Below are 14,222 nucleotides of genomic sequence, written 5' to 3' on the forward strand. Positions count from 1 at the left end.
ACATAAATCAGGAAACCGGGACCAAGCCAATACTGACAGAATCCCAGGCAACAGGGTCTGATCATAGAAGGGTCTAGCAACCAGATACTGCCCTTCTGGAATGGCCTGACCATGCCTTAAAGGGACTAGCAAGTTAGGTGGACTTCTTTCTTCCTCTCTCTCTGTGTATGTGTGTGTGCTTAAAAGAAAAAGACACTATAGTACACAAGGTTGCTTGGGAAAATGGATTATTCTAATAAAACTTTATTTTTTCAAACACAGCCACAGAGGCAGAACCTCATGTTTTAACACACACAAACTTATGGATTTTTTAATATAAAACAAAGTTTACGAAAAATTTTTTTCCACATTTTGTTTCTGTAATCCCATTAGCACAGGGACTTTGGCAGCAGGTGGGATGAGGGGCAGCAGGGGCTGCCATTGGGCAGTCACCGGGCACAGGAGGAGAGCATCAGCCTGGGAGTGGCTTCACTCACACACGCAGTAATACTCACCTACTGGCCAGCCACACTACACACGCAGCACAGATGCAGACGTCTACACAGCAGCAGCCACAAGCCCCGGAGGTGTGCTCCACTCTGGGTAAGCCCAATATGTGAAAACCCAAATCATGAGACTGGCTAAAGTAGAGGGAGGTTGCTTTACAAAAGAAGCAATCAGAGGCTGCTTTTAAATGGTCAGCAGTCCAAATGCATTAAAAAATAGCGTTTGCTTTACACAGAACTGTTGGAACAGATCTATTGTGTAAAGCAAATGATTCACGTCTTGAAAAGGCTTGTTCCAGGCCCAGAGGCATTTAAACTGGGAAGCAAGATGATAGTTCTGCCTAGTTTAACATTCCAGACTTAAAGTAATGGAATCAAAATATGACAATTGTAGGCCTCCTTTCCTAAGGGTAGTGACCTAAAGGCTTTGGGAAAGCCAGGATGGAGGCAGAATCCCTGCCTTCACTTAAACTAAGGGCCCACAGAGAGACCCCATTGGCATTGCCAGTGACCTACTAGAGGGTGGCACTGCCATCTGCAGCAGAGAGCCCAGGGATGAGGATGCCCCAGGTGGAAAAGAAGCTGGCACCAGGGAAATTATGGACCAAAGAGAGAGACCAGGGAAAGATGAAACCTAGGATAACTCCTGGGCTCAGTTTCCCTGGATTCTCAAGAGAGCCTCTCTTAGGCCCTTAGAGACTGGTAGCCCAGTGGTAATATGTGGTAACTAGCCAGGAGATAGGGAGGAGCCCTGGAAGGGTAGAACCTCTGAGGGCCATAGGCTCAAGAAGACATGGCTACCTCCCCTGAAGTAGAGGCAAAGAGTCTGAAGCCTCAATAGTATTCCTATTAATATGTGGGAGACATTAAACATCAGGCTTAATCCCACAAGGAAGAAAGAACATGACCTTGGTTGTCTTCTGTAACATTCAGAATTGGGCCCTAAGAAACCATGAAACTTGAACAGAAAAATACCCTTACTATAATAAACAGGAAGGGCAGGTCCAATTTCGTTATGCAGGGTGTTCTAAACAAAGCATCGCAGACTGCAATACCGGTGGCTTCTACATGCATGCCTGCTGGTGGCAACCCTACCAAGGCATCTGCAAACTTTAAATCCATCACTCTAGCCATTGCTGCTCTGGCTTAAGTTGTGGGTAAGAAACAAAAAAGGAAATTCAATCCAACAACAACAAACTCCCAGCTGCTTCTCATAGCCTTTGCTTTACATATCCCAGCCAGGCCCTCAGCGAGCCCCAGCCTCTCTGTGGTCTCTTAGGGCCAATTAGAGGCAAATAAACATTTCCTGGGAAGAGTGGAAGACAAGCAAATTATTAAATGCTGAACAGCCCTCCTTCTTTCTCAAGCAGATCAGGAAGAGACTGGGCCTGAATCTTGCAAGAATAAGTTTCCCTTATAGCCAGCTTCCAATAGCAGTGCTGGGGTGGGATCTAGGACTTCTGCTAACTAGATGTCACTGTTCCTGCTGCAGGTCTGCCTCAACATATTCTGGGGATCAACACTGTCTCTGACTTGAAAAATCAGAAAATGAAAGGTCCCCTTGGTGAAGAAATGAGAGATGGGGCCCCTCAGGTCTGCCTCAGTTAACCACATTTGCACCTACTCAGAAAACGAGAGAGGCAGGCTGCACACAGCTTAGACAATCTGATGAAACGAACGCCACAGCCTTCCCAGCCCTCAATACTAGATTTATCTAGTGGAAGAGGGTAGGGCTGAAGAAAAGACCATTAGCTGAGGTCACAGTACTCAAAAGATTCTGCTAGACCCCAGAACAGAACCATTTGCAGAGAACAGTGATAATATGAACTTTAAAGCCTGGCTCCAGAGCTATTAAGACAAAAAAAAAAAAAAAAAAAAAAAAAAGCCCTCTCTCCTCTTGATACCTTGAACAAGCCCAATCCCAATGTCATATTAAAAAAAAAAAAATGAAAAAAAAGATTCTGGGGCATCCTAATGCTCTGCTGTTAAAGGAGCACCTGCCTTCCTTCCCTAAGGCTACACAAACACACCATTCCTCAAGTATACGCCCATGCACACACACGCACTCACACAATTTCTCTGAGGAGGCTGACAGAACCCCCCCCACCCTGGCCAAATTCTAAGACACAAGTGCCCTTTGAAGCAAAGGGGCTAGTGAAATTCCCCGAGCTGGGGTCAGCAGACCCCTTCCTTCCCTGCCCACTGCTCTCTCAGTGGCAGGGGTACTCACACTCAGGGCCGCCATGAGGAGGGTCTGCTCTGTGGCCGTCCCTCCCGCCACCAGCTCCGTTTATCTTGTCCCCGCCAGTCTCTTGGCATGGTCGAGCTTGCTGGAGCAGACTTCGGCTGCCCTGAGTCGGAGCCCTCCACTCACCCCCTTTCCCAGGCTGGGCCCTCAGCCTTGGAGCCTTCACACTTGTTAGTAGCCATTAGACAGTCAGTCTGTGGGGCCCAGGAAGCAGCCTCTCAGTTTTAGTTTTCCTCGATCAGATTCAGGTCCAGGTCCCCAAAGTCCTGCTGGCACAATGTCCGCTTGCTCAGTGCCTGCCGTCCCCACCGCACGGACCCCTCTTCCTCCTCTTCACTTTCACTCAGCACCTGGGATGAACCCTCAACAGGACTGCAAGAAGCAGAGAGAGGTGGGGGACTACAGGCCATGAACCACGGCGGAGAGATGCTGCTGCCTTCTCGAGCTGTTTCTTGGAGACAGAGACCTCCTGAGTATGGTTTCTGTCAACAAAGTTAAAACAAAGATTAATTTCCTAAAGTAACCTAAAGTAAAATTTTAAAAAATTTTAGCTTTCCCCTGGCAAAACTGCCTTGCCAGGCCATAGGAGAAGAGGACACATTCAGTTCTGATGCAACTTGAAGCGCTGGGGTGGATGGAAAAAGAAGCTCCCCTTTTCTGAGAAAAGGGAAAGACGGGATGGGGAAGGGAGAGAGGGCAGGACTGGGAGGGGATAAGGGAAGGGGCTATAAGAATATAAAGTGAATAAAATAAATAAATGAGAATAAAAGTACATTTTCTATTTTATGTGTATGGGTGTTTTTGCCTCTGTGTGTGTGGGTTGTGTGTATCACCTGCATATTACAATGCCTGAAGAGGCCATTAAAGGCCATCAAATCCTATGAAACTTACAGACAGTTGTTAGCCACTACGTGGGTATTAGGAATCAAATTCAAGTCCCTTGGAAGAGCAGCCCATGCCCTTAACCACTAAGTCATCTCTTCTGGCTCTCCAAATATAAATTTTAAAGTGCCCCTCCCAGTTAGACTTGAAGGTAGAAATTCTAAGCTTTAGAGTGAGGTCCCAAATCATAAAATTTGGAACATTTAGTGTACATGTACATTTTCTGAGGATAGAATCCCAGTTCCCCACATTTAATGCTAGCACCAGAGAGGCAGTCGGATCTCTGCAAAAGTGCCTCTGCGGCAGGACAGTTAGGGATCCCTGTCTGAAGGTTTACTGTCTCAGCCTAGTTTCTTTGGAACACCAAGGACTAATATGACAGGGCAGAAAACTTTAAAGGTTAAAATCACTAGTTCCAGAATGGTGGTCTTGTATAAACTTTAGACAGAAGGGCTCCTGGGAGGCCCTGCCAGAAGGTATGGAGAGAGACTTTTAAACAGTCCTCTGGTCTACCAGTCTCACCTGATTCATCTTGTCAAAGTCCAAGGAAGGCCGCAGGCGCCGGGAGTCCTCCTCATGACGCCGCTTGACGCCAGTTTTGCGGGCATCCAGATCACAAGGCTGAGAGCGGCTTCGGGGAAGGTTGCGGAGACCTCGGGGTCTCCAGGGCAGCTCTGGGGAAGATGCAGGGGAGCTCCGGGCAGAGGGCAGGAAGCGGCTTGCCTGTGGGCCCAGGCTGGGTGACAGGGAGAAGCGGCGCTGTGGTGGGCAGGGTGACAGGGACTCGGCATCGCTCTCCCAAGAACCGCTCTGAGGGGAGGCGGCGCAGGGTTGAGAAGACTCTTGGGCCAGGGCCAGGCTGAAGAAAGGAGGGCTGTAGGGTCTGTGGGCTGGGGCACACTGAGAAGAGGCACTGGGAGCTTGGAGGAACCTGAGGCTGGAGACCCGCCTGGGGGGACTCTGGTGAGGCACCTGCGGCCCACCCCCTCCAGCATTGCCCCGGTGCTTGATAGGAGTCCACAGCTTGGAGGGGGCAGGCCGCCACACTGGCTGCCAGCGAGACAGGTCCACAGGCACCGAGAGTGAGCGGCAGTGCCTCTTGGATGGAGGGGCAGGGGGCACAGGAAGCTTCTCTGGGTCTGGGGGCTCAGGGCTCAGGACTTGGGAGAGGGGCTGCTCCTGGGGGGAGTTCCCCCGGCTGGGCGGTCTGAGGTGCAGGCTTAGGCCTGAGGGGTGGTAGCTGAAGTTGAGGCTGTCCTGGAACTCAGCACAGGAACAGTGGGGCAGGCCCCTCCAGGAAGCACCTTCTGAAAAGGCATTCATAATAAAAAGTGTTAACAGCTAACACTCTCTAAGAGCTTATGTACCATATAATGTAATGAAAACTTCATGCAGTTTAACAAATCTCTCAACGAAGGAGGTACTATGATTATCCTGTTCCAAGGTGACAGCAGTCTAACTTGTTCTAAAGTATAGTTATTAAATGAACAAAACAGGATTCACACTTTACTATGCTACCTTCATCCCAAGAACCCACCTGAAAGCTGGAAGAAGCAAGTGCACGCCTATAATCCCAGCACTCAGGAGGCAGAGGCAGGCCAGCCTGGTCTACAAATGAAGTCCAAGACAACCAAGGCAACACAGAGAAACCCTCTCTCAAAATACCAAAAAGCAAAACAAACAACAATAAAAAACGAAACAACAAACAAACCAAAACAAAAAGAACCCACCTGGAATGAATAACATTTATACACTGACTGCCACTTCCTCTCAAAAGATGCAATCGTCAAGAAATCTGCATGAGCTGGCTGGTGCTGGTGCACACCTCTAATCCCAGAACTCAGAAGACAGAGGCAGGTGAATCTCTTGAGTTCCAGGCCAGCCTGGTCTACAGGGTGAGTTCAAGGATAGCTTGGACTACACCAAGAAACCCTGTCTCAAAAAACAAAACAAACAAACATAAAACAAAACAAACAAACAAAGATTTGTGTGTATGGCCCACTCTCCTAGACCAGACCTATCTTCAACCCAACCTTTCCTGCTGCCAGCCTAAGTTCTGAAACTCACGCCTATGTTCTCCTTCTCTGGCCTTTTTCCCTTCTTATGTGTCATCGGGACCTCAGAAGGCAGTGCTGTTTTTGGTTTGTTTGTGACAGGGCTTCTCTGTGTGTTCTTGGCTTTCCTGGAATTTGTAGACCAGGCTGGCCTCAGAGATTTGCCTGTCTTCCCACCACCACCACCTGGCCTTGTTTTTTTTTTTTTTCAACAGGGACTCTCATAAATTTGGATAGGCTGGCTGGCTAACTTACAACTACCTCCCTAGGTACTACAATTATATTCTGCTGCCACATCTGGCTTTTCTGCAGATACTGGGAACCCTAACAAGTTCAAACACTTATAATGCAAGCACTTTACCAACTGAACCATCTTCCCAGTCCTCCAAAATTATGTTTGTTTGTTTTTGTTTGTTTGTTTGTTTGTTTGTTTGTTTTTTGAGACAGGGTCTCATGTAAAGGAACTTTAATTCAGAACATGGCTGTTCTGGCAAGAGATCACATCCAAAGACCTTCTAGATCTGTGTGATCCAGCTGAAATATAAACACCCCTTTAATCTAGGTGACAGGGGCAAGCAAATATTAGTTCAAGGCCAGCCTGATATAGAGCAAATTTCAGGTAAAGAAAAGCTTAGGTCCAGGCGTGGTGGTAAGGTAAAGTTAGTTTGTAGAAGGAAGCACTCATGTTTGAAAGTGATATATAATTGAGTGGCAGAAAAGGTGACGAATTAGACAAGATTTGACAGAATAAGATACACCCATCTTTCATGAAAAGAGAGAGGAAAGGGAAGTTATTTAAGGGACAATGCAGAGTGAGGAGGCAGTTTTACTAGAACAGTAATACAAACACAGGTCACAGAAAGAGAGAATACAGGTGAAGACAGAATAAACCAGAGAATGAGAATGAGCAGAAGATTAGAAAAGATTGTTGGAGTTAGTTTGAAGCCAAGCAGAGCACTTATGGGACCGAGAAAGAAGCTAGATTGAATCAGTCAGCTGGGAAGAAATTTTAGCCAGAGCAGCTGAATTGAACTAACCAGCTTTGTGCTCAGAAAGAACAAGGATGAATTTATTAAGCAGTAAGTCTCAAAGGCTGAAACATTCTAGGCCTAGGTTAAATTGTACCGAGGCTAGAAGCTTTCAGGACCAGGCCTAGATTAAGACAATTACCTCGGGAGAACAAAAGTTACTGTTACAGTCTCATGTAATCCAAACCAGGCTCAAACTTGCTATATAGCCAATGCTGACGTTGAACATCTTTTATCCTCCTGCCTCTACCTCCTAAGTGCTGCTTCAACCTCTTGCCTCTATCTTCCCATGTAAGAGTGATTTAGGGGAAACAGCTCACTGCAGGAGAATGAGTCTATCCAAGTTTTTTTAAAGAATTCTCTAGAAAAGGCATAAATCAAAGTATATGAAGTCAGACTTTACGACAGAAGTTATGTGGGCAACAGTTCTTCCCCTTACTAACCTTCCTAAGGCAAGGACTGTGCATTCTTATGGTGTAATACCTGGCTTTCAACAAGTACTTCAGAGAAAGAGAATGAATGTAGCTGTTTTGCCAACTCACCTCCCTTGCCAGGTACCCCCAGGAAAGGATGTGTGGCTGCCCAGTAACACAGGTTAAAGGTTCTGGTTGTCTTAGTTATGCTTGTGATCATAGGCACTTAGATTAGTTCCTAATCTAGGGATTTACATTTCCAATGTATTCTCACCTATCAAAAGTGACTTAGTGACAAAGTCACGACAGCTCTGTGTAAGGAACAGAGCGTTTGTGTCTAAGGTGGCTAAGGAGGTGAGACCACTTGCTGTGTAAGCGTGAGGACCAGCCTTAGCATCCTAGCACAAACCGCCAGGCATCACACAGGAGCCTGGAAGGTGAAGACAGGAGGATCACTATGTGTGCTGGCTGCCAGCCTACCTCCAGGTTCAGGGAAAGACTGTCTCAAAGGAACAAGGTAGAGAGATAGAACAGAATATATGAGCCCTTCCTCTGGCTTCAGTGCACGTTTTTGTATCCATACATACATGTGACATATAGTACATGCACACACACACACACACACACACACACCCTAAGATTGGAAGCCTACAAACTTCCCCCATCCACATCAATAGGGATTTAAGTAAGCTAGTGTAGACTCAAAGCGCACTAAACTTTACTGAAACACAGAATAGCAAAAAGCTTTCTGTGCCAAAAAAGTAATCATGAAAATACACTTCTCTTCACTTCTACTTGTACATAGAAATCCAGGGGCTAAAGAGATGGCTCAGAGAATAAAGGTGTTTGTTGCCAAGGCTGATGACCTGAGTCCATCCCTGAGACCTCCACAGTCAAAGAACCAACCTGACCCTCACAGGCCATGGTATACACATACTCCCACCTCTCTATAAATATAATCTAAAGAACTAGACACTGTGAGCTCGGCCTGGTGGCACAGACTTGTAATCCCAGAGGCTGAGATAGGAGATTACAAATTCAAAGCCAGTCTGTGAGGGGAAAAAAAAAAAAAAAAAAAAAAAAACAAAAAAAAAACCAACCCTATCTCAAAATAAAAAAAAGTAAGCTAAGCATGGTGGCACACACTGTAATTCCAGCACTCAGGAAGTACAGGCAGAGATCAGGAATTCAACACTAGCCTCAACTATGTAAAACAGGAGAGTTGGAGATGCAGCCTGTAACAGAGTGCTTGCTCAGTATGTCTCGGCCCTAGGTTCAATCCCTAGTACTACCGAAAAAAAAAAAATCTGGTTGGATATGTGTAAAAGAAACTAGTTAACAGGCCCTACGCAAGACGGTACAACAGATAAATGTACTTGCTATAAGGCCTTGAGTTTGAGTCCCAATTCCTAGGAGCTACATGACAGAAAGAGAGAAAACCAACTCCTGAAAGCTGTCCTTCATCTCCATGTCTATTCGTACATAGTCCCCACCCCACCCCACCCACCAATGTGAAAAAGGGAATAAGAAACTTATAGGTCAATAAAATGGCTCAAAGTGTAAAGGTGCTTCAAGCCGAACCTAATGACCTGAGTGCAATCATCTCTGGGACCCATGTGGTGGGAGAGAACAGATTCCTACAGCTTGTACTCTGACCACACACTGTAGCACAATTGTGCATACACTTTATATAATGAATGTAAAAATAAGAAACAAAATTAAAAAACTAATAACAGGAGTCTCTCCATGCCATACATAGTTCTTAAGAGCAAAGAAAGGGCCTCACACATGCCAGCCAAACGCCCTATCACTGAGCCTCAGTGTCCAAAAGTTACTCTTGGGGAGGAGCTAGGAGCTAACTGTCCTGGAAACAGAAAAGGATGACTTCTATCAACATACTATTTTTCCTGTGTTTAAACTATGTAAAGGTGTTAGCTCTTCAAAGTTAGAAGAAAAATTAAACTGATTTAGGCTCACACTTGGAACCTAGCACTCGGAGCAATACTGTTAAAGAGTTCTAGCACAGCCTGGGCTACAAGATCCTGCCTTAAATACAAGAGCACACTAAACATGATTTTCCTACAGGACAGTAAAATAGAGACAAAATAGCACTCTCAGAAGCTGGCACTGACAAAAACAAAACAGAAGAAGAAGCTGGTGGCTAGGCACTGGTGGTGCACACCTTTAATCCCAGCACTTCGGGGGCAGCCTACTCTACAGAGCAAATTCTAGGAGAGCCAAGGCTAGATACAGTTTCTAAAACACAGAAACTCTGTCTCGAACAAACAAACAAATAAACAAACAAAATCCAAGCTGGTGTGGTAGCAGGACACTTTTAATCATACATAGCACTCTGGAGGCAGAGGCAAGAGATCTTTGTGACTTCAAGGCCAGCCTGGTCTACATAGTGAGATCTTGTCTTAAAAAACAAAACAAAACAAAATACAATAAAAAGACCACCACAAAAACTAGAAGTAGGCTAATCAGGTCTGGTCATTAAATCAATGAAAGAAAAGTGTGGACATAAGTACAAACAAACATATTACAAACCAGATTCCTTACCAGACACAAGCTGGAAAGGGTTCCCACAGTTGGATATGTCTGCATGATCAGGCAAAGGCTAAGAGAGAGATTAGCTATCATTATTTGGGTCAGGAGAAGAACATTTCTAGAGAGACCTCTTATATTCTTCCTATAATTCACAGGCTATCAGGGTATTAGAGATTCCTGTGTTGTTCTCTTTCTATTGTCTTCCCAAGGTGGTGAGAAACAATCCACACCTTCAGACATTACAAAGCCCTTTTCACCCAAGTTTTAGTGTTCCTGCCCCCTTCCTTTTGGGCTGGGTTTTAAGCTGTTAGTGGCCTTTTCTGTTACAAGTACATTTCATACAACACAGAACAAGGGTAAAATTGTAGCAACAAATAGCCTCCAAAAAAGGGGGAGTATCAGGAAAAAGCCCAAATCCTGGTCTTTTACCAGACTGATGCTGAAGCGTGTACATTTCAGCTCATCCAGAGTCTGCTTCTGTAGCTGCTCAGTGATCAGAGTTATCATGTTTCTGCCCAGGATCTGACTTGCACACTTTGGAGCAATTGATGGATATCTTCCCTGTTGTTCTTCCAGATCTCACTCATGAGCCGTCTTCTGCCACTGCAGCACCATTCTAGCACCATTGGGACTTCCCTCTCCAGTCATGCCTGCTGAGCCTGCCAATTACAGAGGGATGAGCCTAAGTAACATTAGAGATGTCCCTGGGCCAGGGATGGAGACTACATGGCAAACCTACCACAGTATCCCCACCCCAGGCCTCTGGAAGACATTGCTAATTGATCATAGCGCTTTCCTGGTAAGCTTAGAGACAGCCTCAGAAACACTCTGAACTTGGCACTCCAGATATCCAGTAAAATAAACTGGAGTTGGCAAACAAATTGAAACCTATTTACCATTCCTAACCTGGCTTAAGCTCTGTTGTGTCTACTTAGAATATCAGCACCACTTAGAAAAGAGCCCAAACGACAGAGATGCCCAAATGGTTATTTCCATACTGAATTAGCACAAAATTCTCTTTATGTTACAGCCAGAAGCCAAGAAAGGAAGCCTTCTCCTAAACCACGGGGGTTTAGTACAAAGAGAGGAGAGCAAGGCCTGGCTTTTCTGCTTCAGATCAGAATAAATAGGATTTTAAGTGAACAGCTGATACATCATTATTTCCCAGTAGATACTGTGGGTATTCTCTTATACAATGAGAAGGAATAGTCAGGTAGTCAGCTGTTTCAACTCTATCAACGTATCAACTCTAGAGATATTACAAACAACTTAGGACCCCATTCAACCAAGTTTTTTTCAGGAAAAAATCCCACTGGAAGACCATGGATATAACTAAACAAAATTCTTCCTTATGACTGAAGCAAACTGATTTTTTATTAGAAAGCAGCTTCAAAACCCCACACAATTACCTACCTGAGGGGCTTTGGCCTTGCTCAAAGGAAGAGTGAAGGTTAACAATGTCTTTTGTTCTACCTCTTCCCATAAATGACCCCTAGGCAGATCACAGTGTATGGAGATTTAAACTAGCACACAGGGCAATCAACCAAGGAACCCAAGTGTTGAGCACACACCTGTAATCCCAGCATGTGGGAGGTGAAAGCAGGAACAAATTCATCAAAGCCAGCCTGAGTTACAAACCCTGACTGAAAAAAAAACAAAAGAAAAAAGCTGCTACCACCGCCTAGCCTTAATTCAACTTGCGCAGACAGTTTTGGCTAACCACATAACATCCCTGCTTACCCATATGTAAAATGGGTTTAACAATCTTACAAGAATGAGGCCCACATGATATAAAGATGTACAATAGTTTACCAACTGGCCTATAAAAACAGGAGCTCAGACAGACTGCGGTTTCTCATCTCTCCCTTTGCTGCTCTTCAAAGCATGGGCATGCCTGCAGTGGTACCCTTAAGATGAAGAAAGCAATGGGATCTAGCTATACTCCTGGATGCCATCCTCCTCCATTTGCTCACCAACTTAGAGCCTAAGGGCTCTTCCTCCTGTGACCTTGTACGCACCCCCTACAAAAAGGGGGGTATCACTTCCGAGGAAGGTGACAAAGAGGAGCAAAGTTCCTTAGGATGTATTTGGAGTTCTTTGAAAGGAAGGTGCAGATGTCAATCATCACTGCAGCTAACTATCATTTCCACTCATAATTATGACTGCCATTCCAAAGTTCCAGCCTCCTGAGAACTCCCTTCAGCTGCCTCCCCTGTGTTCTGGTGGGAGAAGCTAACACTTGAATCACTTCTGCTCCTATTTTCTTAACTCTGCCCTCAAAAAAACAACAAGAAGGGAACCGAAGTGGAGACTTTTCCCTGAGCGACTCCAGGCTCCAGGCTGACCAGCCATGAGGAGCAGGGAGTGAAAAGCCTTGCAAGCTTTTCAGGAGGCATTTGGACAAACAGCAAACTCCCAGCCCTCTCTAGGCGCAGCTGAAGAGAGTGATTTTCTATTTTTCTGCATTTTAATTGTTGGGATGTGGCCACACACAGCGGTAATTGGAACAATGCAACTACCACCATGCAACTGATACTCTCAGCCCGAGTTTCCTAAAACAGGCCAGGCTGAGAGGGGGAACAGAACGGAAGCCATAAGGAATCAAACCAGGACACAAAAGAAGGCAAACCAGCTCTGCAAGGGGCCTCCTAGTTCTCAAGCAGACATTAAAAAAAAAAGTGTGAGAAGCCCTCTCTGGCGGCCTTCCCTCCCCTTCCATTTTGTATATGTGAAGGGTAGACAGCTCTCAACATCTCACTAAACAAGTTAAAACTTCTCAGCTTAACATTACTGACACAAGGCTCAGCCCTTCACTGAGCAGCAGGCCGCTTGGTCCTCCCAGGAACCCCACCAGGCCTAACTTTCAGCCCGGGATCTCCCTCTACCACAATCCCCCTAAGGTAAGGACTAGAAACCCCCCCAACACACACACACACACACACACACACACACACACACACACACACTTTCTCTCTCTCTCTCTCTCTCTCCTATTGGATGGAAGCAACCGCTGACACTTGTATTCCAGGGATACTTAGGTTGTGTTGAAACCTGGACAACCTAGGATCCAGTAAGCCAGGGGAAAGAAAAGTCACAAATCCCCTGGGGGCATTCCCCCCACGTCTCCCAGTCCCACACCTTTGGGAGAAAGTGAAGGAAAACATGAGCAAGGCAGGGAGATGGAAGAAAAGGTTAAGAGGATATTAGACTGCTTTTTTCCCCCCATATGGTTCTGGTGAACAGAGGGGTGACAAGTGGGGTGCACCCATCCCCCCACTACGACGAAAAAGCAAACAGCTAGGCTCCCTCTCATCTTCAGCCTCTCTGTTGCCTTGCCTGTCCCTGCGGGGTGGGGCATGGGACATCTACTGGCACCCGGGGGGGCACTCCAGGGTTTGCTCAGGGGGACTGTCGCTCTCCTATTTCCATTCGGGTTTCCCCATCTGACCGCGGGAAGCGAACTCAGGACGCAGGGGATGGGGAGGGTCTGGGACATGCACTCCGCCTCCCCCTCCCCCACTGGGCCCCGTGCTATCCTGCCGAGGCCGCCGGAGAGGCTCCGCCGCACTGGCGGCTGGGCTGGGGGAGGGGAGAGAGGGAGGTACGGTCGCGGCGCCCGCCCCGAGGCCCCAGCACCACCTGCCCTCTCGCTACCTACCGCGGCTCCTCCCGCTCCCAGGGCCGCGGCCGGAGCAGCTCTGAGCGCTCCGTTCGCCCCACGGTGCCCTTAAAAGGCACTGGCACGAACCAACGGGCCTCTGAGGAGAGTGGGGGGGATCGCGCCTGTTCGCAGAATACCCCGGAACCGCCCGATGGGGCTCGAGCCCTACGTGGCCTCTTCTTGAGTGCTCCTCAGAAGAACACTGTCGGAGAGGAGCCTGGAGCTGTGGTTTGGGGATGGGATGGTTTGCTCACCAACTGATCACCCCCTCCAACATATCGCAAAAAGTGGACGGGCCCAGTTGGAAGCATATCCTGAAGCACGTAGGGGAAGCCATGTCGGATAAAGGTAAACAAAGCCATTGTCCATGGCTTCCACTGCCCCATCCCCCCAACGGAACCATCTCGTTCCACTCAGATCACGAAACAGTATTAGCCACAGCCTTCTCACCTGGTCTCCTGTCCCTTCCGACACAGCCACCTTTCTGTAAGCATACCCCCACCTTCCCCCGGCAAAGGACGGATCCCCGGCGTGAAGGCTGCTGGGAAATGTAGTCCAAACGCCAATCAGGGCCTGCTCGGAGTCCGCGGAACCCCTATTCTAGATGCTGGATATATTGGAGCCTTTATGAACCTGAGATTTATAACGGTTGCGGGGCTGTGTCCTCTTGTTCTGCAATTTGTCCTCATCCAAAACACTTTGTAAAGCTGAGGTGGGCCCGAGGCTGTTCACTCCCTCCTTTCCCTATCCGCCTCACCCCCTCACCCCACCAGCAGGATGAGGTAATGGGATTGTGATTATGACATCATAGGCAGTTCAGTTGCGGGGTGTGTAGAGGGGGAGCATGGTGGTTATGGGTTGTACCACTTCAGACAGAAAGGGAGGGAGGAAGCTGGCATAT

General features: G+C 47.1%; 1 protein-coding gene across 6 annotated transcripts; it reads right to left on the minus strand.

Annotated features, from left to right (window-relative positions):
- Positions 1-210: 210 nt before the first annotated feature.
- Fam53c (family with sequence similarity 53 member C) lies at positions 211-14,050 on the minus strand. Of its 6 annotated transcripts, XM_060377462.1 has the most exons (6): positions 13,319-13,335; positions 11,232-11,303; positions 10,090-10,319; positions 9,673-9,730; positions 4,138-4,922; positions 211-3,215 (listed from the first exon to the last, which is right to left on the minus strand). In XM_060377462.1, exons 3-6 carry the CDS (start codon positions 10,165-10,167, stop codon positions 2,958-2,960), a joined length of 1,179 nt encoding a protein of 392 aa, XP_060233445.1. In that variant the 5' UTR covers positions 10,168-10,319; positions 11,232-11,303; positions 13,319-13,335; the 3' UTR covers positions 211-2,957. The 6 variants fall into 6 exon arrangements, with proteins under 6 accessions (XP_060233445.1, XP_021509043.1, XP_021509042.1 ...); XM_021653368.2 differs by lacking the exons at positions 11,232-11,303; positions 13,319-13,335 and adding an exon at positions 13,772-14,050; XM_021653367.2 differs by lacking the exon at positions 11,232-11,303 and having other exon boundaries at positions 13,319-13,474.
- Positions 14,051-14,222: the final 172 nt, after the last annotated feature.

The sequence above is a fragment of the Meriones unguiculatus genome, chromosome 2, assembly GCF_030254825.1.
Source record: "Meriones unguiculatus strain TT.TT164.6M chromosome 2, Bangor_MerUng_6.1, whole genome shotgun sequence".
Lineage (NCBI taxonomy): Eukaryota > Metazoa > Chordata > Mammalia > Rodentia > Muridae > Meriones > Meriones unguiculatus.

Excerpts from the sequence above, each read along its gene's own strand:
- Fam53c (XM_021653368.2), bottom strand. The coding sequence starts at position 10,167 with ATGATAACTCTGATCACTGAGCAGCTACAGAAGCAGACTCTGGATGAG. Across the intron at positions 4,923-9,672 it reads CCCTTTCCAGCTTGTGTCTG|AAGGTGCTTCCTGGAGGGGC; the intron begins GTAAGGAATCTG and ends ATGCCTTTTCAG. Across the intron at positions 3,216-4,137 it reads ACTTTGACAAGATGAATCAG|AAACCATACTCAGGAGGTCT; the intron begins GTGAGACTGGTA and ends CTTTGTTGACAG.